The sequence below is a fragment of the Dipteris shenzhenensis genome, chromosome 20 (genome assembly GCF_047967505.1).
Source record: "Dipteris shenzhenensis isolate YYH24624 ecotype China chromosome 20, Dip_SZ_1.0, whole genome shotgun sequence".
NCBI lineage: Eukaryota > Viridiplantae > Streptophyta > Polypodiopsida > Gleicheniales > Dipteridaceae > Dipteris > Dipteris shenzhenensis.
Genome location: NC_141615.1, coordinates 49,190,922 through 49,216,257, shown reverse-complemented (window position 1 = coordinate 49,216,257; position 25,336 = coordinate 49,190,922). Strand labels below are relative to the sequence as shown.

At 42.9% G+C, this 25,336-nt stretch overlaps 1 protein-coding gene across 1 annotated transcript in view; it reads left to right on the top strand.

The window, feature by feature from the left end:
* LOC147889785 (uncharacterized) overlaps nucleotides 1-25,336 on the top strand; it is a 62,025-nt gene that overhangs the window by 25,317 nt on the left and 11,372 nt on the right. The window contains exons 4-16 of the mRNA XM_087392101.1: nucleotides 1,472-1,543; nucleotides 13,612-13,746; nucleotides 13,911-14,029; nucleotides 14,300-14,581; nucleotides 18,579-18,666; nucleotides 18,792-18,897; nucleotides 19,046-19,159; nucleotides 19,407-19,570; nucleotides 19,692-19,809; nucleotides 19,960-20,184; nucleotides 21,677-21,867; nucleotides 22,694-22,861; nucleotides 24,124-24,229. Of these exons, the coding sequence (XP_087248227.1) occupies nucleotides 1,472-1,543; nucleotides 13,612-13,746; nucleotides 13,911-14,029; nucleotides 14,300-14,581; nucleotides 18,579-18,666; nucleotides 18,792-18,897; nucleotides 19,046-19,159; nucleotides 19,407-19,570; nucleotides 19,692-19,809; nucleotides 19,960-20,184; nucleotides 21,677-21,867; nucleotides 22,694-22,861; nucleotides 24,124-24,229 (1,888 nt within the window). The remainder of the gene's footprint in view (nucleotides 1-1,471; nucleotides 1,544-13,611; nucleotides 13,747-13,910; nucleotides 14,030-14,299; nucleotides 14,582-18,578; nucleotides 18,667-18,791; nucleotides 18,898-19,045; nucleotides 19,160-19,406; nucleotides 19,571-19,691; nucleotides 19,810-19,959; nucleotides 20,185-21,676; nucleotides 21,868-22,693; nucleotides 22,862-24,123; nucleotides 24,230-25,336) is intronic.

The window sequence follows — 25,336 nt, the reverse complement described above, 5'->3', positions numbered from 1 at the left end:
AATAATCAAAATTTGTGCAAGAGATGAGGGTTTGTTTAATATGGCATTTGAAAACAAGACTATGCTTCTCCTCTCTCGCATGTCGGATTTTCTCCTGGGAAGCATTCCATTGCTGAAACTTGATAAATTTTGTAGCAAATGAGCCGTTTGTTTCTGTTGTGCCACCTGTCTGCAAGAATTGAATCCGCCCAGGAGGTTTTGGGTGCACTTGAGAGAGGACAGTGAGGATCTAATACTGAAAGAACTCAATATTCGTTAGGAAACACAAAGCAGAAGATGTATTGCGAGAGAACAGCATAGAAGCACACAAAAACTAATTGTCAAAGAGCAGCTCCAATTGAGCTTTTTAAAGGAAATGGCAGCTTATATAGTTCACCAAACCCTGATTTAAATTCGTTGCTTACTATGATGTGACATGACAGGCATTGCAAAATTGACCTTACCATTGCAGTCATGAGTTACGTGAATATATATTGACCTCCGATTTATTATCTTCATACCTCTTAGACAGGCACTAATTGTTATCTAGGGTGGCTGTTCTTGTGGATTTCGCTCAGTTAACCCACAATTGTGTCATGAGCAATTCAAGGTCTCAAAGTTATAGATTTTAATAGGATGATCCTTTTGTTTGGGAGATGAATCCCTTATCACCAAATGAATATCCATTTAAGGCCTTTAATTCGATGAAGTTGTGAAAGAACATAATTTACTTAATGTTAGTAACTCCTCATGAAATGATCCAAGAGAATGTGTGACTATTTTGAAACTTGGAATTAGGCAGTTGTGAATTATTATGAGCTCCATAGGTCAACCAAGAAATGACTTCATGTGTCTCACTGGGGATGTTGTCAGCATGTCATCATTGAAATGCACATTCCTGACCTCAGATTTACCATCTTTTTACCTCCTCAATTAGACTGTCATCATTTTAGATCACTAGGTGGTTCTCCTCTTGGTGCCATAAGGCAGCTAGTCTAGGAGTCTATTTGACTTGTCTCACATGGTCGTGACATGTTAGGATAGCGGTCATCTTTTCATCCTCTTGTCCGTAATCAGTGATTTTTTAGATTTATCTTCTTGTCAGTCGTCAATGATATTTGATATTTATCTTCTTGCTGAGATTTAGCTGAGGGGACTATCAAGGATATTTTGCATCAAGTAGAGGATGACACTAGAGCGTTTAGTTGACATCCAACTGAATAGCTTCTCACTTATTGGAAATGCAAATTGTCAGATGCGGATTGTTGGAAGCATTGCACGATCTATGTTTTGGTCATTTATAGCAAAATGTTCCTTCTTGAGAATCTGGCCTAATAATATTTACTGTTTTGGATGATCTAGGCTACTACCCGATAAGAAATATGTGCTTTCACTTGTTTCCTGCAATAGTACCCATGCTTTCGTATAAAAAGTAGAGACAATCTATATGATAAATGCTTTGTCTGATTAAGTAGTATGGTTTTGGTTCCAGAGGGCAGGAAAACGGGTCCTCAATCAGGCAAACGGCGACTCCAGCAAACCAGGCACCTGCCATTCATCTTAGGTTGTTGCCAACTTCTAATGCAATTGTGTGGTTTTTTTGTAGACATTAAATGCATTCAAAGGGAAATATAAAGTTTCAGCTTACAAGGATGGTGTGCATGATCATCGACTTGTTTAGGCCTCAAAAGCCACTATGTGTACTGATGCAATGGATATTTATTGTCTTGCGATAAAAAAGGAAGGAGATTTTTCTAGATTGTTTAAAAAATGATTTGCAATAAAAAATAAGCCCATGAATACATGGCCACATACTCTTCTTATTTACCTTGTCTTAGTGGTCAGCTTGGTTTTTGAAGCAATTTCAATTTAAACAATTTGAAGCAACATTAACTTATGGACCAGTCTTCCGATTTTCCTTTCTTAGTGGCGAGTTTGATTTTGAAGCAGTTTCAATTTGAACTGTTCGAATCATAGATTCTGTTTGAAGTAACATTAATTTGTCTATAAGTTACCTCTTTTTGATTACCTCTTCTGTCTATAAAACATGATTAAAAACAAGGCTATAAGCCATTCCTTTGCTAATGTACCTTGTGTTTATTAGTCATCTTGCTTTTCAATCCAAACGGTTTCAACCACCTTCATACTTACGAAGTAGAAATGCCCATGCCCAATTCCCTTATTGTGAGATATGGCAGGGATGCCAAATATTCTACAAGACCAATTCTTTTGGGATTCGGCGCAATGGTAGTAGTCCTCCAAGATAATGGGAAGCCATGACGATTTGTGCGAAGATCAGAGTACGGTTGTTTCCAGTGTCCATGTGCGAAATACTTTGTCCGTAGTCCCTCATGGTCTTGAGCTCTGCAGTTATGGAGCCGACCAAGTGCCTCGCGTACATTTTGTGCAGTGAGCAAATGGCATGTCCTGGGCATGGGCATAGAGGACATGTCTGGTGGTGTTTGCATCAAGACGTTGCAAAGCGATCTCGCAGAAATATGTAAAACCCCTTGTATTGCATTTAATTCTTTCGATCTTAAGTGGTGTGTTGCCCTATCAGCTAGATGATCTAAGCATTTTTTGCTTTGATGCTCGTTTGGGAGAGACTAAAATGAAATTGTATAGTCTTCACAAGCAGTTGTGGCTTGAATGAAATGAATGTAGACTACTTTTTGATTAGCCTTCTCCTTTAGTGCTAACGTTAGTCACGCTGAGTGCCCTTCACCTCCGGAGTGCTGATCGAAACTCAATATGAAGACCTTTGTATAAATGAGATGTGGTAGTGGAGCTACTAAACGAGCATCGAGAAAGAGAAAGAAAGTTTATTAAAGTCTTCGGAAGACCGATGGGTCTATGAGACTGTGACAATCTTGATACAATGAGCTGTGGTAGTGGAGCTACTAAACGAGCATCCACACCAATGCAGAATGCAAAAAATGCAAAATGGCAGTACTAAGTCCTAAGTACAACATAGTCATATCTTGACTATATATATCAATCTCAGCATCATCGTCGGCATCATCATAACCATCATCATCATCATCATCATCATCATCAACAGCTATAGGACATTAGGACGGATGAGGCTGTGGAAGTGAAGGCATGAGGTCAGTAATAGAACGCTGTCGCCCCCTCGAGGGTGCAGTACTGGTACGTCTCTTGGTCGTAGCTCTGCGTCTAACCAAGGCCACTGCGACCCCCGTCGGTCAGGCTCCGACCCTAAACAAGGAGGGGATGTCCCCAAGTGTGAGCTATGAGTCAACCCTCTGTTTGAGTTGTCGGGTCACAGGCTCCGGGTCACGGTCATGTTGAGGTCTTGCCTCGTGGGGTCTATGTGATTTGGCTGAAAGAACTCCGTGATAGAGCTTTGAGAGGTATTAGTCGAGGGAGAAGTCTGCTCCTGTCTCCGTGCTCGGGGTATCCTATCGCGGTGTCTGAGCATCTCATGAATGAAACCAGCCAAGCGTCGCTGGTCTGGGTAGGAGAGGACACGGGCCAACATCCCATAACTATCTCTGAAGAGGCAGTAGAAACGCCCTCGGATCTCATAGTAAACATGACATCTGAAGATGAAATGCTCCTCTGTCTCAACCTCCTGCATGTCACACAATGTGCATATGCGCCTCTCCTTGGGTAACCGCTTTGCTCGGCCGCTCTCGATACGAAGTCTGTGTAAAGAGACCTGGAACTATCCAAGGGCGATCCTCAGCGAGTGGGGTAGGTGAATCTGCGTGTATCTTGGTGGATCAATGAAACCCTCCGTTGTGATATGTAGGAAGTGATCTCTGTAGAAGCCCAGCTTCACTGGAAGATCAATCGGGCCCAACCAAGTCCGGAATGTGTGTAGCTGTAGTAGATCCTCACGGATAACCTGGTTGACCTCGTGTGATAGGAGGGGAGAGAAAGGAGCATCCATACTATACTGGAAAGGAGGTAGTCTGTCCATATGGAGCCCTAGTCCTGCAAACCATCTCTCTGTGCGTGCATACCAACACCTCTGATCTCCTCCTGCTGCAAGCCATAGAAGAGGACAGTGCTAGCCATGGTATCCTGCTACGCTCGGATGTGTAATCCCCATACTCCCTGACTCGGTATAGATATGTAATGACTTGAAATGCAACATCTAGCTGTAATGGGGGTGACCCAAACTCCGCCCGAATGATCTGGTGGGGGACATATGGCTTACCACGGATCATCTATGATAACATGAGAACCTGTAGCTGCTCCACCTTGGTCCACTCTATATCCGAAAAATCTGGCCCCCAACATGGGCTGCCATACACCCCTGCAGGGCAGACCAAGGAGTCAAAAGCAACCCTTTGGTCTGTGGATTCTGAAAATGAGAGCGGAAGCATTGTCTCTCTAGTCTAGCCAATGAAGCATATCCTCTGCTCAAGCGCGGCTGCATCGCAGGTCTCATGGTGAAGGTGGGTCCGGAAAAGACGACCCCCAGATAAGTGTATGATGAAACTACCTCAATAGGGGACCCATCAAATGTGAAATGCTCATCCGCATGACGACTCGAGATGTATTGAAGATCATAACCTTGGTTTTACCCAAGTTGACCTTCAAATCATGAGACTCACAAAAGGACTGTAGTGCGTCAAGGTGACTTTGGAGTCCCTCTGTTGAGGAAGACTAGAGAGCCACGTCATCTGCATAAAGTAATATCCGGATTAGCGTGTCCGCGAGAGAGCAGCCTACCCCACCCTGTGCCTGCATCACTGTCTCGAGCTCGCCGATGTAGAGGCCAAACAAGGTAGGTGATAATGGGCACCCTTGTTTGACCTCGATAGTGCTCATGATCTCGTCTATCCATCCAAATCCTATCCGGACTCTGCCTGAAACTCGCTCATAAAGTGCCATGACAGCCCAAATGATCTCTTGGTCGTAACCCAGATCTTGTAGGCATCGTATGAGGCGGGCTCTTGGAACGGTGTCAAATGCCTTGTGGAAGTCCACAAAGCAATAGTAAACCCTCTCCTTTCGTGCCCTCGCCTCCTCGATGATACATCTGAGCGCGAGAATGTGGTGCATGGTCCCATGATCCCGCCTGAAACCGACCTATCCTGCTGCTTTGAGTCCTCGACACTCCGCAAATCTGCTGACCTCAGAATCAAGTACTGATGCATAAATCTTCGACATGACATGTCCAATAATAATGGTCCTGTGGTTCTCCGGGTTCATGGGATCCCCCCTGCCTTGTGGATGGGTGAGATAGTGTTGATGGTCCAGGTGCGTGGAAACCCCAAGCAAATGGCTTCATTAAATAGCTTGGCTAAGATCAAAGCTAGGAGGTTAATCCCATATGTAATGAACTCAGTGCATAGTCCCTCATGATCCTTCGCTCGGCCATTATGAAGTTTCATTACGGCATCCTTTACCCCCCCCCTAGTGAAGAGGGTGCAGGATGTGGGGCGTGGCATATGTGATAGGTTAGGGGCTGGCTGATTTGGGATATCATAGAGCGTGCATGCATAATCAGACCACACTTGAGTGTCAGTGAGTGGTGGGGGGGACCGTCCCTCTAGAAATCTCTGCCAGAAGTCCTTAGAGTTGTTACTGAACAGAATGTTCAGTAGCTCCTCCTCGTTTCGACGCATGAAGTCAAGTTTCTTCCTGCGTACCAGACGACGGTACTCTCGTAGCGTCTCTAGTTCGCTCGGAAGGCTTTTTTTTGTTTCGAATGTGAGCTGACGGCGTAAAGCCTTACACTCATCATCGTACCAGCTATTACAGGTACGTCCCAAGAGGTGGTGGGCAGGTGGAGCGGGTGGTGTGGGGAAAGGCGTGAAGAGCGGCCTCGTGTAGTGAGCGAGTGACTAGGGCGGCACGGTCTTCTAGTAAGGGTTGCATGGAAGACAGGAGTACAAGTCTTGAATCGGAAGGGGCGTAGCAGGCTGAGGGTAGAGAGAGAGAGAGAGAGAGAGAGAGAGAGAGAGAGAGAGAGAGAGTCATATTAACGTCCACAGGAGACCTCATAGGTCTATGGGACAAAGTACAAAATGTCAAAAAGACTTGCAACATCTGGATAAGCTAGAGGGTCGAGGAGTGCACATGGCATCTCAGCTCGATTATTATATCACACCAATAGATACTAGGACTATAAAACTAATAGAAGTGGCCTTCATAACATCAGTTTACAATTGAGAGTCTTTAGGTTTAGATTTGAAATCTATAATTAGTGTTGTTCCATCTCGATACACAGCCCATTTTCCAGCTTTACGTGCATCCTTCATTTTGGTGAGCTAGACACTCCTCTGCTTGAGCTGAGTTAAGGTGAGCTCCTCAGAGATCCAAATCGTTGTGCCCTTCAACTTGTTTGTCTGTCGAAGAATCTTAATTCTTCCCACTCTTTCCTTGAAAAACTCTTGTACTTGCATTCCTTTTTGGGAGACACAGCTGATATCGTTATGATCCCACTCTACTTGTGGTATTTCCTTCTTGAGACATGCAATCCTCTCATCTGCTGTGTAATCTTCTTCTTCATTAAAAGGGCCAAGGCGATCCTTAGGCAGTCCTCCAATGCGTAGTATCTTTTTATTATGTGCTATAGCCTGCTGCTCTTTTACTTCTGTGTACAAATCCGCTTTGTTGAGTTTGCTGTCTGCAACAGTAGCCATCTCTTCCTTGGCTGAACTCACCTGGGTGTTGATCATTTCCTTGACCTTGGAGACAAGAGTTGGAGCTGGTGGAAATGTGCTGAATTTCTCCATAGCTTCTGCAATAATTTCTTGCTTGCCTTTGTACTTCATCTCGTTCACCTTTTTGCTAAGAGCTGCAACTAGCAGCCTGAGCTCTCTGACTTCATTAGCTCAGCCGGGGGTAACAAGCTGTACGGAGGCCGACGACCTGTATACAGGCTAGGTGGTACGGACGACGGTGACGAGCTGTGTACGGCGACTTGCTGTACGGCACTGCTGAATGACCTGTTGTACGGGTGGCGCTGATGTACGGGCTGCTGTAGTACGGGCTGAGAGAGAGAGAGAGAGAGAGAGAGAGAGAGAGAGAGAGAGAGAGAGAGAGAGAGAACATCTGCTTTAGGGAGGGCACATGGCAGCTCCCAAGGAGTGCAAACGCAACCCCCATTATTTAGAGTACCTACATAATAGTGTGAAAGAGTGAACAGTGATACATCAGTTTAAGACTGAGAGTCTTTTGGTTTTGATTTAAACTCTCTCATTAGGGCTACGCCTTCACAGGAAACTGCCCGTTTTCCGTTCTTTCTGGCAGCCCTGACTTTAGCTAATTCAGTTGCCTTATTCATGAGTTGAGCTTGTGTAAGCTCCTCTGCTATCCATACTTTGGTACCCTTCAACTTGTAAGATTTTCGAAGAAGCTTGATCTGCATATCTTTTGACTTCAGTGTAAAAATTGCATGACCTTTATAGTGCATAATAGCTGGCCTGGAGTCATCATCATCCTTCTTATCATCATCTACCCATTCAATGTTGGGCAAGCTTGCTTTGATCTTTGTCAATATTTCACTATATGTGTCCTCTTTGTACGAATCTTCTGGGAGTCCCCCTATTCCAATCTTCAATGCATTATCACATCTAACTTCGTGTTCTTTAATCTCTGCTTGAATATTAGACTTACTTGCTTTGGTGTCCACTTCCACAGTCACTTCCTTCTTAGTTGTACTTCAATGTGAACAAGATCTTTGACTATAGAGACTAGCTGCGGGGTAGGGGGGGAAGCCTTACAAGATTGTACAGCCTCATCAAATACTGCTTGCTTACTAGGTCGAGCCTTTACTTCTGCCAGTTCCAATCGTAGCTCTCTCACTGCCTACTGCAGATTAAAAATCTGATCTTGTTGCCCAAGGATGGGTCGTTTTGAGCCTTCTTGTTGGTAATTCCGTGCATATGGAGAGGGTGTCATGGTTGCAACTGCAGAGTACTGAGTCCTGATGGAGGTTGAAGGAGTTGAGGGGGACTTGGAGGAGAGGGTAGGCCAATCCATAATTGGCTATCTATTGAACCCCTTGGGTTGGGTTGGGGGTTTAGCCCAACTCGGGGTTAGGGTTAGTGTGTTTGGGCTGCTAGCTGAGGTAACTATTGGTTGAGGCAAAGGGCTGATGGGTGGAGGGCTGCTGATGGGCTGTACAGAGAGGTACGAACAGGGTACGGAATAGTTACGGGCTGCTATTGACGGGTTGTAGGGAAAGGTACGGAGAGGTACGGGTTGCTGACGGAGAGGTACGGGCTGTTGATGGAGAGGTATGGGTTGCTGACGGAGAGGTACAGGCTGCTGACAGAGAGGTACGGATGCGTTGCTATTTGCAGACGGGCGACAGATTGTACCGACGGGAGGGAGAGGTACGGACGGGAGGGAGAGGTACGACGAGTTACGTACGGACGGGAGTGAGAGTTACGTATGGTCCGTTCGTACGGACGGGGGGGAGAGAGAGAGAGAGAGAGAGAGAGTCATAACGTCTGCGGGAGGCCTAACCGTCCTATGAGATAAAAGACAAAATGTCAAAATGACTTACATCATTTGGCTAAACCAGAGAGTGGAGGAGTGCACATGGTATCTCATATCGTTTATTACAACACACCTCTACATACTAAATCTATAATAGTATAACATCAGTTTAAGACCGAGAGTCTTTGGGTTTAGATTTGAAGTCTCTAATTAATGCTATTCCATCTCGCCATCTCAATACACTGCCCATTTTCTAGCTTTAGGTGCATCCTTCACTTTGGTGAGCTCAAGATTCCTGTTTCAGTTGAGTTGGGGTGAGCTGCTCGGAGATTGCCCTTCAACTTGTTTGTTTGTTGAAATATCTTAGTTCTTCCTACCCTCTCTCTGAAAAACACTTGTACTTGCATTCCTGCTTGGGAGACACAATTGATATCGTTTTCATCCCATTCTACTTGTGGTATTTCCTTCTTGAAACATGCAATCTTCTCATCTTCTGTGTATGCCTCTTCTATACTAAAGCAGCCAAGGCAGTCCTCGAATGCATAGTATCTTCTTATTATGTACTATGGCATGCTGCTCTTTTACTTCTGTGTAAATATCTACTTTGTTAAGTTTGTTGTTGGCAACAATGGCCATCTCTTCCTTGGCTGAACTGACCTGAGTGTTGATCATTTCCTCGACCTTGGAAACAAGTTATGGTACTGGTGGAGATGTGCTTCACTTCTCCATAACTTATGGAATGATTTCCTGCTTACCTTTGCTCTCCATGTCATTCATCTTTCTGCTAAGAGATGGAACTAGGAGCGTGAGTCTCTAACTTCATGCTCGAGATAATAAATGCATTCCTCAAGGTCTTATTCGATCCTTCTCTTGTACGTCAGCGCAAAGGGGTAGAAGCAAATAACTTTGTTTTGGGGAACTCCATATTTGGACTTCCTAAACCTGGAAGCCCTAAGCTAACCCCAAACTGGGCCAAGGGCTCAGCCCAGCTCGGAGTGGCCTCAAGAAGCTACCTTTGCTGCTCCCTTACATACCAATGATCTTGTTGCTGCTAGTGAACGGTAGTTGTAAGGGAACTGAGCGGAAGCTTACGGAGGTTGTATGAGACTTGTACTGGGGTTGTACGGGAATTGAGTAGAGCCTGTACGGAAGACCGAAAAGTCTATGAGACCAAAGAAACCAAAATCAGTTAAGGACTGAGAGTCCTTCTAACCAAAAAGTCAGTTAAGTATTGAGAGTCCATCCTAGTGTCTAAGAAGACTCGTGTAATACATCATAGACTTTGAGACCCTTCAGCTATGGGACTAGTGATTACTATCAAGAAATAGTGAACCTTTACATCCAATGAAGTAAAATACTATAGACTTACTAGGTAGTTAGTACTTGATGCGCTAGCTTGTGTGCCATCCAAGTATCTTGTTGGAGTGTTCCAAAACTTCTTTTAGGTAACTCCCTAGCTTTGTAGGTGGCTGCTCTAACATAATTTTCAGGTTGCCTCTATTGTCATCATATCTTTCTCTGATGTGAGCATAGGCCCGGCATATTATGAGTACGTGCTGCTCATTTTCCACCTCGTTTACATATTGTTTCTTCTCCTAGGACTCTAGGTCTTGCCCATCTTCCTTTCTCAACTTCTAGATAATGCTAGTTGGTTCTCATTTTGCATATTAGATATCTAGCCTTTTAAACATTGAAATGTCCCCCCTAGGTATTTGCATCTCATAGCTGTCAATTGGATTAATTTTCTGTTTGTAGAACTCATTCTGGACCCTCTGTCTTGCCATAAAATTTTTAGCATCTTCTTAGTCACTAATTCCCCGATCTCACATGCATCCTGTGGTATATTGGCAGCTGTAATACCTCATTATTCCATTCATTTCATGCCATCTCGGTTGCCTTGTGAGGTATCTTGCTGGCATCCATCTTCTAAACTTTGTTGAGGTAGGCCATGAATTGGCATAATGCCTCCCCTTGAGAGGTATCATGCCCGTCTCGGCTTGTAGGATGGGGTAGGGTGTTTCTACCTTAACTTCGATTTCCCTACGAGAAAACTTTTATGTAACGTTTCTATAATTTTCTAGTAGGTCCTAGAGAGCCGGGGAGCCCATGAACACCCATAAATAATCACTTATTATACAAAGCGTGGTGTAGAAACTTTCTCATTTCGCAATTCCACAGGTTTGCCTTCTTGCACTTGCTTTGAAATTTGTACAAAGCTTTCAATCCTCCCAAAATTCTTCGAGTACACATATATTCCACTTGTAGTTGTCGGTAAATTCCAGCCATAGATATCTGTATCCGTCCTTGGAATGTGACATCAATATGTTTATTGCGAGTTCCATCACCATGACTTTTGTCTTGGATATGTTGACCTGCATCTCTGAATGTCTGCAGAAGTCTCCCAATGCATTCAGATGTGCTTCATTTTTTGCTTTCTCCTTGCAAAGAATGGTACATCATCTGTGTAAATAAGCAATAGTAAAGTGTATTCTGCAATTTGGACACCATCTTTGCTGTGTATTTTCACCCAATCTTCCAGCTCATTAATAAAATGACCAAAAAGGTTTGGCAAGAGGGTGCCTTGTTTGACCCCTATGTCGTTACTTATGACAACTTTCCTGTTGGAGCATAACCCATCTACAAGTGGTTGTACTAGCTTGGCTAAAACTTTCCCCTATAAACAGTGTGTAGCTTCTTGAAGTTTGTGAGGGATTTCAAGCTTTTCGAGGTCTTTCCCATAGTTTTTTGTGTGGAATTGCGTCAAAGGCTGTCTTGAAATCTACAAAGCAACAATGGACCAGTTTTTCAAATATGTTTGGCTCTGTCAGATGCAGCCCTTATGGCAACCACATGGTAAATTGCGTTTTTCTGCTCAGCATGATGGTGTGATAGTTTTTTCCCACCTTGCAAACTCCTCCCTTGTGAATCGGTACAATTCTGCTAAGTTGCCATGTTCACAAGTATGGTGAGCATTTTCTCCGTCTTCTTCGCAGCCACTGTGAGCATCTTTGCTACTAGCCCTTGAGTATTTGGAGCTTTTCCGTTTGCTAGCTTTTTCATCTCTTTCCCTACGTCTTTCTCCGCTTGCTTGGATGGAAAAGTCATGACTTACTTTCTCTTCTCCCTCCTTTTTGTATTGGCCTTTGACAAATTGTATCATGTCTTCCCATGTTGGTTTTCTCTCGAGGTCTATTGCCATGCTCTTTTTGGAAAAACTTCCTTGGGTTTTGTTTTAGATCCTCAAAACTTTCAAGTTGCTTGCTTTTAAGAAATAATCTCTTTTAGTTCTCACCATTTGTTTGTACGCTTGGGCTTTGCCTTTCTTCTCTGATGTATCTGCTGCTTTCTTATTTGCATTTTTACAATCCTGGTGATACCATTGATTCCATGGGATTCTAATGCTCCTTCCCTTGCTTTGATCAAAGCATTTTTGGGCTGTCACAAGTAATAAATCTGTTATGTATTTGTTCATTTCATGGCAAATAGATGGCATTTGACCTTGTGATAGTGCTGTCTCTATTTCCCTCTCATAAATATGGGCCTTTTTGTAATCCATTCTCGGCCTTGTTTGTGCAGTAATTGTCTGTTTTTTGACATCATTCTTGTCCCTATGATGCCTAGGGACATTGCCCTATGATTGAACTGTCCTTCAATCTTGTAATACTTGAGTATATGCCCTACATGTGGGCTTATGATCACATAGTCAAATACATTTGACCCTTGAGGAGTTTTGCAAGTGTATCCTTTCGTTTCTTTGACATATGAAGTGCGATTGCCAATTGGTGAACCAAAGCATCCACCGAGGATGCTTCCCATTTTGAGCGATTTCCCTGGCACAGAGAGAGAGAGAGAGAGAGAGAGAGAAGAAGAAGAAGAAGAAGAAGAATATATTATCGTCCTCTAAAGACCAAAACCGGCCTATGGGACCTGAGCAATACAATATCACAAGTACATGAAAGCTCCTCCCGAAGATGGGAGGGTGGAAAGAGAAACCACCTTCTAGGATTCAGGTGGATTCCTATGCTTGAAGAGCTTATACACAAATGTTCCTAAAGCTGAAGGTGACCCTTTATGCAGCAAATCAGCCAGTTTGTTATGTCCCTCAAGGAGGTGATTGAACTCTTCCCTAATGTGTGCATAGTGAGGGCATATCATTACCATGTGTTCTTCTGTTTCAACCATACCTTGATCACATAGTTGGCATATTCTACTCTCCCTTGGCATCTTTTTCCATCCCCCTGTTTCTATTTGCAGCTGGTGTGATCGGGTGCGAAGTGAGGCTAAAGCCCTCCGTTTATGCACTGCTATAGGTGTACATATGTACTTCTGCGTTGTTGTCTCCCTTCCTGTATAAATTGACCAATATTCGGGGTTGATATATGTGCGATAGTACTCAAATTTATCTTTGTTTTCTGCTGTTTGCCATTTCCTGTGTAGTGCATTCAGCAGGTCATAATGAAAAGCCTCTTCATCAATCTCCTCTGAAGAGTAGTTTAAATACTCTTCTACTTCCCACTTCTTGAACCATTTTTTTAGGTCCTGTGCCCATCCGGATGTCAAAATCTTGCCCTTGTTTGTCTTTTGGAGCTTCTGACTTTCATTCCATGCTCTCTTTGGTAGCCTTTCATTATCCATGCACTTGACCTTTGTGATGTATCTGAGTACTCTCTTCAGAGCATGTAGCTCTATGGGTATACATCCTGTCTCTAGGAGTAACAAAGAGTATGGTGTAGTAGCCTTGATGCCCAGGTGCCTCCTAATGAAAGAGAGAGAGAGAGAGAGGTATGCAAAAAACCTACATAGCCGAATCCCCCTATTGGGGAACCTTAGGTTAAATTGGAAACCAATTTCAATAGGAAATCTGAAATTCAAAGCCAAATCTCAATGGAAGTGTGTTGTGTGGAGATGTGCTAATGGAGGATCTCCAAAGCAGAGGATCTCCAAGTATTGCAAATGGTGATTAAGATCTTGTGAAATAGAGACAAATGCTTTTAAGGTCTCATTTCTGCATCTTTGTTTGATATCTTAAATAGGACCGTGCTTTCTATGAATACAAATAATGTGCAACTTGTACCTATTGATTTGCATTGCATACTCCATCTCGAACTTTTACAGGCTTATATAATTAAAGAAATAGACTGAGCATTTCTTTTTTTTTGGGGGGGGGGGGTTTGTTGGGGGGGGGGGATTGGTTTAAACTTGCAGTGCCCATGCTGCATGGCCGTCGGTCATAGCTTACGATGCTTGTGTGCGCCTATGTCTCCGTGCTTGGGCAAGGGGATGTATGGAGGCTCCTGAATTCCTACTTGATGAGTGTGCAGTACTCCGAAATTCCTTTGGGTAAGACCACGTCCCCTGGCTTCTCCTCAAAGAGAGACGTGTGATGCTTTTTTCTCCCAAAAGGGAAGTTCCAGTGCTTAGCAAATAATATATTAGCTGGAAGAAGACTTCCATTCAGAAATCACTTCCTCTTTTATATTTAATCATATTTGGATGGTTTTCAGTTTGAAGCATGTACTCTTGCAACCACAGGAGGACATCTCACAGAAACCTGCTTCAGAGGATTTAGGAGCTATTGCTGCATCCAAACGGAGCAAAGATGCAGGAAAAATAAGAGTGCAAGGTGACTTGAGTTTTGGAATAGTTGGGTTTTGAAGTCTTCTGCTGGGTCTCCTTAAAAGGTTTTTTGCTTTGCACGTCTTCATTTGGATTTTTTGAAGGCGTACATGCTGCTGAAATGATGGTTTCTAATATATGTGTGTGTGTACATGTACGTGTGCAATAAACAAAAAATAAAGTTCAAGGAAAAATCTGACATGCAGATATAAAGAGCTCTAGACTTCTCTAGGCAGGCCCTAACCTGTTTTGAACATCGATATGTGGGCTGAGACAGTGCGAAAAGTGAGGATGACAATGAGGATGCCATCCGGATGCAGCTTTCCATCTCTTGATACCACAAGCGCAGGCCTGGACTCGCGTGTGAAATCTGCTCTTCTGGCAGGATGGGACAGTATGAAGAAACTGTGTTCTCTCCCGCAACGAATTCCACGTAGCACTTCCTCACGTGGAACTAGTTACATGCAGGCTGGAGCTCATTATATGCGCCAGGTGTCAGGGTTACTGAAAGCAGGAGTGAACACATTACGGAGTACGGCGCTGATGGATGCATCAGAAGGTTTGATTTTATCCACATCATCTTGGACATTTTTCAACTGTATGTGCTTTCTTAAGTTTGAGAAAACAGCTAGTCACATTCTCTTCCAGCACGTTAATCTCAGGCATGCTAGTAAGCCGCAAGCAATCATTTTGCCTTTTGTCCCTGCCCCATTTTACTTTGATGTTCAACATGAAAAAATCTGATTGTTGCAGCTGGAAGGTAGCAAACTTGCCCATGCCATGATAGAGCAGCCAGGCATGGTCAAAAAGTAGTCCAAACTCTCTTCATTCAAGCTACAACTGCTTGTGAAGTCTAAACGATTTCATTTTAGTCTCTCCCAAACGAGCATCTAAATCTAGCTGATAGGGCAACACACCATTTAAGAATTATTGCAATACTAGCAGGTCGCAACTTGGACGAAAACTTCACAAGGTGAAATTTGCATGTCTGCTAATACGGCAGAAGCATATACCTAGATGAATCTAGGAGCATTCCCAAACTCATCCTCGAAAAACAAAACATAGTGCAGTTTCAATCTCACGATAGTCACTCATAAGGTTGACAACCATAAACTCCATCACGCATAGCAGGGACATCCCCACTGACATCATCAGCGCCCAACAGTGGGTGTAGACCATAGTATAAAAATATGCTCTCACACATACAAATCCACACACCCACACATACTTGAGCATCCATTTATATAAAGTCTTCGTATTGAGTTTCTGACGGCACTCCGGAGGTGAAGGCCAGACTCAGCCATGACGAAGGCTAGCACTAAAGGAGAAGCTTGGTTGTAGACTATATTATCAAAAAGTAGTCCGAAATCTGTGACCATGCCTGGTTGTAGTCCAAAAGTAGACTACAAAAAGCTGTGAAGATAATCTGCATGGTCTTTCCTTCTAGCTGTGAAGATCATCTTTCTTTGGGAAATTTGATCAGTTTTACTGCATAAGATGCAATCAACTTGCAAGTTACAAATGTCATGTCGATTAGTCGGTGCAGATGATACATTTAGGAATATTACAGAACCAAAGGAATGGGCTCACAAGTTGCCCATGGTTAAACTTACAATGATGAGGAAAAACAAAGGAGATCTTGAATTAAAGATGAGCTGATAAATGAAAGATAAACATACATGGAATTTAATAATTTCAGAATTTAAGAGGTGGTGCTGAAATAGTTGACTTGCAGAAAGCACAAAAGATAATATTTCCATGGCATCATTTCCTTTAATTTGGTCATAGTTTACGTCACAGTATTGACTTGAAGACCTTTGTATTAAATGGGTGCTGGTGTGTGAGATGTTGTGTGGATATGTGCACAAGTTAGGGCATATGTTCATACATTGGTCTCCACTCACTGTTGAGAGGTGATGTGATAGTAGCTAGTCCATGCTGTTTGTGATTGGGTTTATTGCTTTCAGCCTTGTAGGTGGTTATGGTCAGGCAAACGGTTAATCATTTTCTTGCCCTTGGTATACATTTATTTTTCCTTTTGATAATCAAGTGAACCAGTTAGATAGGCCGCCTAGGGTTCTTGCACCCTCCCTTGAACTAACTCATAGAATCAGTGTTGGAAAGGTCACTTCCCCATCTGTAAGCCCCCATATGAGGAGAGCATGGGGGATGGAGACCTAAGGAGTACCCCACAGAAAAAGAGAGAAAGGGGCTGCCACATGGACAGCATCATGGCTGTCATGTGGGAAGCACATCTAGAGAAGGTCCAGGAAGAGATCAGTGGCGATTTGGAGCTCCACACTGAGGCGAAGAGTGGCTGCATGATGGCGTCACATGGCGGCTGACCTCAGCAGCAGTACGGATCAGTACGACGCTGCACACGTGGCTGGAGAGAGCCTGGCACAGGGCAGAACCAGCAGGACAGAAGGGGCAGAGGTGGAGGCTATGGTGGTCCAGCCACCTGGCCATAGATGTGCCCAAGGGTAGGGCCCAATGTGGGCTGCCCTTGGGCCCAGGCAGCAGCCCAAAAGAGTCCAGCAAAAGCCCTTATATAGGGCAGGAAGAACCGACCAGGTCGGCCAGATCTAGGGGCCTGGGTCGGTGGAGTTCTCAGCCCCTTGGGGGCCTAAAAAAGGAGGGCCTTCAGCCCTCATTGATCATCACTTGAAGCAGCAGTTGGGGAGCAGACAGCAGCAGCCACAGGCCCGCCCTTGGACCTACACACAGGAGGAGAAGTAGGCTGACATAGGGCTGCAGACTGAGCTCAAGGTGCTGCCCACCTAGGCTGGCTTCCGGACAGCAAGGTGGAAGGGATCTAGACAGAGAGTCTACATATGCTCGAGGTGGAGCACGCGGGCTCAGAGATCTAGAAGTGCCAGGCTTGTAGTAGAAGGACCTTTTGGTATTGTATCCTGTCCTAGTTTTTGGACGGACGGAAATATAAAGTGTTGCTTCTATATTTGTCTCTGAGGCTTGCACATCTATGCACATAAGTTAAGAAGTTTGTGATTCCACACCCCGCATCACACTGTGTGAGCTACTGGGAATTACTATCAATCTTCCGCTGTGCGTACCCTCTATTGGGTCATTTCTAACAATCAGATCGTGACTCCTTGGATCTCCATCTCTTGAAGTCTCCTAATCATGCGAGATGGTGGAAATGTGTCAAACATCTTCTGAAAGTCTACAAAACTACTGTATAATTTCTAGGACCTTGCTTTTGCATCCTTAATGATGGCCCACAAAGTGGAGATATGATGTGATCTAGGGTAGAGTGGTGTCTTCAAAATCTGCCTTGTCCCAATTCCTATTGCCTTTGTGCCTCTGTGGAAGTTCTAACCTCTCTCTCTAGTACATACCCATAGGCTTGGCTGACGTGTGGCCAAACACGTGAGTAGAGTAGGTCCTCATATCCGTGGAGTGTGTTGGTTTGTGTATCAACACTATGGTAGTGGTGTTCCATGCGTGGGAAGCCATGGCATATGGCATCATTGAACATCTGTGCTAGGATCGGGGCCAAGACTTCTTAAGAAGCCCGTGTGCGAATTGCTTCGTCGTACTCCCTCATGGTCTTGGTCTCTCCTATTATGTCGAATACATAGAATTTGTGACATGTTGCTGTCCTCCATTTCTCTCAGTGCCACAGTCCATTTCTCTCAGTCTTCTGTGGCACTGTCACCTTTTGCTATCTATTTTCCGCAATAGAGTCTCTCTATGTCGCCGCATCTCAATCAATAGGGAATTTGTGACATGTTGCTGTGCTCGATTTGTCTCAGTCTCTAGTGGCGCTGTCACCTCTTGCTATCTGTTTTCCACAATAGAGTCTCTCTATGTCGCGGTCTATCAATCATATAGAGACCATCATAGATTTGGTCGTGAAAGTATCATCCTGTCTTGAGATAGATATATCTAACTGATCTGCACCTGGATGTATTTACTAAGTATGTGGAGGATCATAGAATGTAGGTTTGTGAGATTGAGTGGGGAAGGTCTGGATAATAAGAATGAACATGGGCATAATGATGTCACTCAATCAGGCTTAGTGGTGCCATTTTGTGTTGAGATACATGTTTCTAACCAACCTGCCTATGGGTCATATGTGGAGTATAGAAAGTAGAGCTGTGGGATTAAGTGGGGGAGATGTGGCCTATCGGTGCTTCCGGAAGCTATAGAAGCTCCGGTGATCGTCTGTCTAAGCTGACTGGCGGCCCTAGTAGCCCCAGTAGGCTCGTGGCTGTGACAAGCTGGTGGGTGTCCAGTTGCTACAAATCCTGTGGATGCAATCTCTGTGGATCCCTGTGGTCAATGGCCTGTGAAAAGGGAGCAGTTCTTCTGTAGGAGGAAGGAAGAGCATGATTGAAGGGGAAAATCAAGGCGAAGATAACTTATAAAGTAGAGCAGCAAACAATGAGCAGGACTTGCTTGATCATTGAACTCTCTTTATCTTATTGGATTTGCATTTGAATACTTCTGTTTCAGTGATTCTCACAAATTCTCATTATATAAGTCTGAAGATATTGATATATAGTGTGACTTTTGGGACAATCTTGTTATAGAGATTTATGGTTGCGTATTGAGACTGAAAAGTACAGCTGAGGACGAGGCTGTGCGAACGGACCCAGGATCTGGTGAATCACATATTTTGTAAGGCATCTTTCCTTGTGACTCTTAGTTTCAATCTTTGTAAACGTGATCACAGTGTGTAATATTCTAGCAGTACTCTGACAAATATCTGAGACCTGAGATCTTTTGTTAAAATTTTTTTGTAGCCATCCAGAAAATTCAGGGGATGATCTCATTGTAGAGGTACAGGATTCCAAGGGGAATTCCTTGGGCAGAGTTATTGTGTCGCTGGCTTCAATTAGTGATGATCAGGTAGGAGATTGATTTTTAATGTATTTTGTGTTCTTTTCCTGGGAGGGATTTCCCACGTTATATTGCTCACTATCAAAGTCATTTGAAGAGATTATGCACTGTAAGTGCTGTATAATTTCTGAGTTTTGGCACTTTGTCTTCCCTGTAGAATGATCGAGTGCGGTGGTGGTCTGTCTATAATGAACGAGATCATGACTGCATTGGAAAGGTTCAACTCTTCATCAGTTATACGCTTGATTCAAGCATTTCCAATGTTAACAAGGTGAACTGTGATTCCGTGGATGCTGTAGCCTTCAGAGGTTCTTATGCCTTATTCACACATTCTTCAAAATTCAGCACGAAGTTTCAGTGTCAGTATTGAAGAAGTTTGAGTGCCTTATTAACACATTCTTTCAAAATTGATGACGAATTCACAAGCTGGGGTAGAATTATTGGATTTCATCATGCTGTGTTTCGTCATATATTGGCTACATGTATCTCTGAGACAAAAAATCTTGTTAATTCAACAGCTGGGTATCGTGAGTGAAACCTTAGCTTATGACATTGTGTTGGAAGCTGCCATGCGAACACAACAATTTTACCAGAGAAACTTGAGGTTACATGGATCTTGGAAGTGGTTGTTGTCCGAGTTTGCTGTTTATTATGGATTGTCAGATGCTTATACAAATTTAAGGTGAAATTTCTGTGCAGGGTTTGAAGGTTTTCAATTAGGGATCAAATTGCAGTAGTTTTTATACTTGTAATGCCCATGTCTGCCTATTTTAGGACATATCTGATCAGTACATGTTGTATAGGTATCTTTCATGTGTAATGGAAGTTGCTACTGCGACAGAAGATTGCCTTCTACTGATCCATGATCTCCTTTTTCCTATAGTCAGTGCTCGACACGAAGTATCACTGAATCGCCAAGAGGTTTCCTAACTCCCCTGCCCTGCTTAATTTGCCAAGTCGGTTTAGCTATTGGATTGGATCCTTTGCAACAGTTTATCGATGCATATTCCCTTCTGCTTGTTCTTTGTATATAGAATATGCCTACTCACTTGGGAAATTCTATGTATGCAGAAAAGGATGCTAATTGATGTACAAGATCAAGTAGAACAGCTGCTTGCGTTGGTCTTTGAAAATTACAAGTCTCTGGATGACACATCACCGTCTGGGATCACTGAAGTTCTCACACCTGTTGCTGGCAAAGCTGCACCAGCCCTGATGCCTGCAGTACAACTATATACACTACTACATGATATTCTTTCTTTGGAGGCTCAAACAGTGCTTCGCAATTACTTTCAGGCACGTCTAATATTATCTGTCAGCCTTAAAGATTATATTTTGGAATCAAAACTATGTGTATGCTAGGATGCTTTATTGCTAAGATGGGTGCAATTCAGAGGCCTCTACCTAAATACAAAGCTTCATAAGATGAAAAAGCATAGAGGGGGTGTTAGGCTGCATGGAAATAGACTACTACAAGACATTCTTTCTTTGGAGGCTCAAATGGTGCTTCGCAATTAGTTTCAGGCATGTCTAATATTATCTGTCATCTTTAAAGATTATATTTTGGATCCAAAAGTTAAAACCATGTGTGTGCCAGCATGCTTATTGCTAAGATGGGTTGAATTCAAAGGCCTGTATTTAAATACAAAGGTGCATAAGATCCAAACCAGACAGCTCTTCAAGTACTTACAGTGCTTTGGAATGCCCTTTCTTCTTTGCTCTGCATTGATGAGATATCCATCATCCTAGTTTACTTGAAAAATCCTCCCCCCTAAAAATGATGATTTACTTTCTTTTTAAAATGAGGATTTCATTCAGTTTGCTTGTTATTGGTGTGGCTATATTTGAAGCTGTTTCCTGGCATATATTTTGACTTTTATTAGAGCTAGAGGACAACATGCAGTCTGTCTTCGTCGTCTTAGTCTTTCTGACTAGTGTAAAGTTGAATAGCACATGTTCAGCAACTTGGGAGTTTCAGATGAAGAGGATTTCTATAACTTAGAATTGTGGTGTCTCGTTTGTGAAATTGAGAAGAGACCAGCTAACGTCAACAATGCATACGACCAGTCCAAGGCGAGGAAATCGTTTGCAAAAGGATTTCTTGAAAAGCTTGGCAAGGATTTGGTCAAGTATTTCCCTTATGAGTTAGGGGGTCTTCCAAGATGGCAATTGTCATCCTTGGCTGTGTAGTTTGTGGATTGAGACTTTGAGATAGGAGGTAATACACAATATGTTTAGTTTGGGAAGGAGCATGGATGTAAAATCTATATTGACCCAGTCCATTAACCCAAAAGTGAGAGGTCCATAATCAAAATTTTTGTGTGGATTCTGTAACTTTTTGATGCTTGAGATGTGGCTTTCTTTTGTGTCTTTGGTCTGTCTCTTGCTGGCGTAGATCCTGTACCTTGTCTTCAACTACGAGTTTTGGTTGCAATTTCTTTTTGGAAACATTCAATAGCATGTGGAAGTATTAGTTTCTTCAAGAGTAGGATATATACTACTATCATAGGGGTTGTTTACCTTGAACCTTCATACTCAAAGTTTGGAGAAATCAATGAGGTACATGTATACACTACATGTGCTGATTATCTTGTTGTTATGCACATGTATGCATGCGTGATTTTCATAATTATGTACGACGTGAGAAAATGGCACCATTGGTTGAATGTTCTTGGTATATTCATTCAAAGGGAATGCTTGAAAGCTACCTCTCCAATCGGATTGTTCTGTTGATTACAACAAGGAGGATGTATTGCAACTTTCTCTTTTCTGTTTCTTCTTTTTGCAGACTGCTGCGATGAAAAGGTGTAGGCGACACATGGCAGAAACAGATGAGTTTGTATCAAGCAATAGTGAGGGATTCTTGATTGATCCATTGACCACATCGAGTGCTTATTTCAAGATGAAGACTTTATGCATCAACTTAAGCAATGAAGTACAGACTGACATTGAAATTCACAATCAGCATATCTTACCAAGGTATTTAATGGAAAACCCCTCAAACACGATTTATACATCTACAAATAGGAAATTGTACGTCTCCATATTTCTCTAAGTTAGGTCTTTTATCTTGGTTTTGTATAAAAGAGAGCATCAAATTGGTTTTTAATCATCCAAAGCTATCATATACACTAATATATAAAAGTTCTAAGGTTTGCAGCTTTCTTAAATAAGTGCAGTTATTACCATACAACAGCATGCTTTAAGAATGTTGCGAAAGGATGCCAATACATGTCGAGGTTCTTGTTACCGAGGGATCTATTGAAAGCATCAGTTTGACCAACAAAGGAAATCTATCAGAGTTGAGGGATGGCTATGTTCATTTTTACATCTTGGAAATAATGAAAAGTCTCTACACAAATTATTAGAGACACTCCATTGACCTCTTTGATATTGGCAAAATTATAATAATAAAAATTCATCACATCACACAGAACATTATAGAACTCAATCAAGCTCTTTTATGAGAACAAATGACAGAAGTATCAGATCTATTGCAGCATTTGTTTAAAACATGCAATCCTTTTTTGTGTACAATGATGCAAATACATAATTTGGGTCGTCGTAGTAATTAACTTCTTGAATGGCATGAGAAATATCAAATCCTACAATACACACAAAACTTCAAATTTGAGCTCTAGTGATGGAAATTCATAATAAAAGCTAAAAATGTCGCCAGTGCAAGATCAAAAAATACATTGCTGGTTTGTTGTGGATCTGAAGTTTGGTATTAAGTTTAAAAAATTCATTGCTTGTTTGTTGTGGATATAAAGTTTGGTATTACTGAAGATGGTGTTTTTGGCAGCTCAATAGATTTGCCGAGCATAGTGACTGGAATCTATAGTGTGGAGTATTGCAACCGGCTCCGAGCATTCTTGGTTGCATGCCCTCCATCTAGCCCCTCCCCGCCGGTTATAGAACTTCTGCTTGCCACTGCAGACTTCCAAAGCAATCTTGCATCTTGGAACATCAGGTTAACTTTTTCTTCTGTGATTGATTTGTGATCTGTACAATAGACCTTTTGAAGAGTTTGGTCTTGCTTATATGCAGATCTTATTGTAGGATATGCATGATGTTGGTCAAAGTAGAATTGTGCTGAGTGTTGTTAACCTTGTTGGATTTCTGGTCAGGCTTCTATTGTATTTCATGGCCTTGGTTACTCGTCAAACTCCTTTCCTCAAACATTACTCATCAATTGTGTGCAACCCTAATACGAGTTGGTTAAAGTGAATGATAGCCTTGATTGGCTTTAACCCTGGTTAGTGTGGAACGTTTCTAATGTTTCTCTTTACTGAACATTTTTATCAAACATTTCTGCAAAGTGACAACTGATCGCCTACATACACCTTGTCTTCATCAAACAAACCTTGAGCAAATTTCATCAAACAAGTACCACTCTTTCACCAAACATGACACCTGATGTTCACCGAGGTGATATTAAATAGAATCGGTAATGCCATTAAGAAAACACCATGATAACCTTATGACTCCAATACATATGGAAAAGCTTGTATCACAAGCTGTAAATGAAATTGCTTGCTGTTTGCACATGAAGCCGAATTTCTGTGGGCAAAAAAATGTATGTGCCATATTGATCAATCAGGTGCCAATTTTTTGTGCTATCCGGTCACCTAAATTGTAAAATTTTTAACTTCCTACACAGTGGAGAATTGTCTATGTGCTGTTCGTCGTTGTTGACAGTCTGGGTCTATTTGTCAAACCTGGCACCTAATTTGGTTTATGTGCTACACAATCTGGATTAAACGTCCGCATTTTTAGATTCTTTATGTTTTTGAAGAGTTTATGGTTTGAATGTCCGTAAGGGAAATTTTGCAGTTCATGTCTGCAGCTCAATGTTTCTAAGAAATAGAGGTGTTTGATGATGTCCTTTTTTAATATCAGCAGGCATGCAATTATAGGTTGATATTTTAAGAAAATTAATGGTGCATTCTAGCCTTTGAGGGTTTGCTCTTTGAGTCTTATTTAAGCAAGAACTGTTTCTCCAAGCTTATGTTGTGCGTCCATTGACTGTGGTGAGTGTTTTGTCTTGGTAAAGTGATTGGAGATTGCATTTTGGTCTGTTTATGAAAGTGAAATGATTACGGAGATGAGCTGATTTGAACCTACATAATGAATGGTAATGATGTCACTAAAGATGGCTTCTCTTGGGTTGTGTGCAATATGTTGCTAAAGAAAAAGGATGAAAGTTTTGATTCAGGTATTTGGATGTGGCAGCTCATTGAAAGGGGGTGTGGATGCAAAAGATTTGTTCCATCTGTATATAGTTCTCTGGATTCAGGACAGGCGCCTCAATCTTCTGGATTTCTGTAAGCTGGACAAGGTGAGAAAGTACAAGAGAAATCCATGCGAAATTTTTAGTTTCTTGTTCTTCTTTTGACACGGGTAGTAATGCTTGGGTTTATCGATGTGGAAACTCTCTAGCATATTCATATTTGGGCCAAAAAGATGGTTACTCCAAATCTCGATTAAATACATATGTCTTGTTAAGGTCCTCCTTTCTCCAGCTGACAAGCAACAGGTACAACAAGCAGTTCAATCCCTCTAGGACAATGGTGATCGTGGGCAGAATTGTGGGCCTCACTCACACCCACAAGGCGACAAGTGCGAGAGTGGATCCAGGCAAGCTTGGCAGTAGAGGGTGACCATGGGTGTACCTCTTCCCTTGGTACCATGGATTTACAGTGGAGGACATGGACACGACACACTATGTTTCCTGTTTTTCGGTTACGCTCCGCTTCTTGGGTCTCCCAAAGGAATATACTCCTCCATTGGTCGAGCATTTAGCACTGTGTTGGAGTCTACGTCGGATTTGGCCGCATCAGTGGTAGCAGATGACGGGGTTCCCAGGATTAGACTGGTGGTTAAGAGCCAAAGTCCCTCCCAGAGACCCTTGAAGAGGGTACACTTCGCCAGCAGCGAGTGGAGATTTCTGGGTTACCAGGCCAGTGTCTTCGTTACAGACAAATGGGTCACCTAGCCAGAGATTGCCCGCGCCGCGGCCAAGGCTGAACTCCCCCCCAACCCCTAAAGAGCAGGCAGAGCCTTGAAAACCCCCTAGACTATACCCAAATTAGAAAGAAAAAGAAACCAAGCAAAAAGGCCCGAAAGCACCGCAGGCAGAGGGCTAGACGCATAGAGAAAGAGAGTTTTTTGAGAGGCACTTGGGGAGGAGCAAGAGTAGAAGTCCATACGTGGAAACCCACCCCCCAGCGGCAAGGGCCATTGCTCAGCCATGTGATCCTCTCGTGTTGGAGGCCCAGCGTCTACATTCACCCTTGTATCATCCGCAAGCCTTGCAGCTCCTGATGCTGCGATGGTGGAAGCTACAAACATTAGCCCGGCAGCGGCTAAGGAGGAGTGGATTCAGAGCTTGACGAGCCTCATCAGCAGGGGGGCCTGTGATCGCCCCTACTCCCCTTCGCCCCCC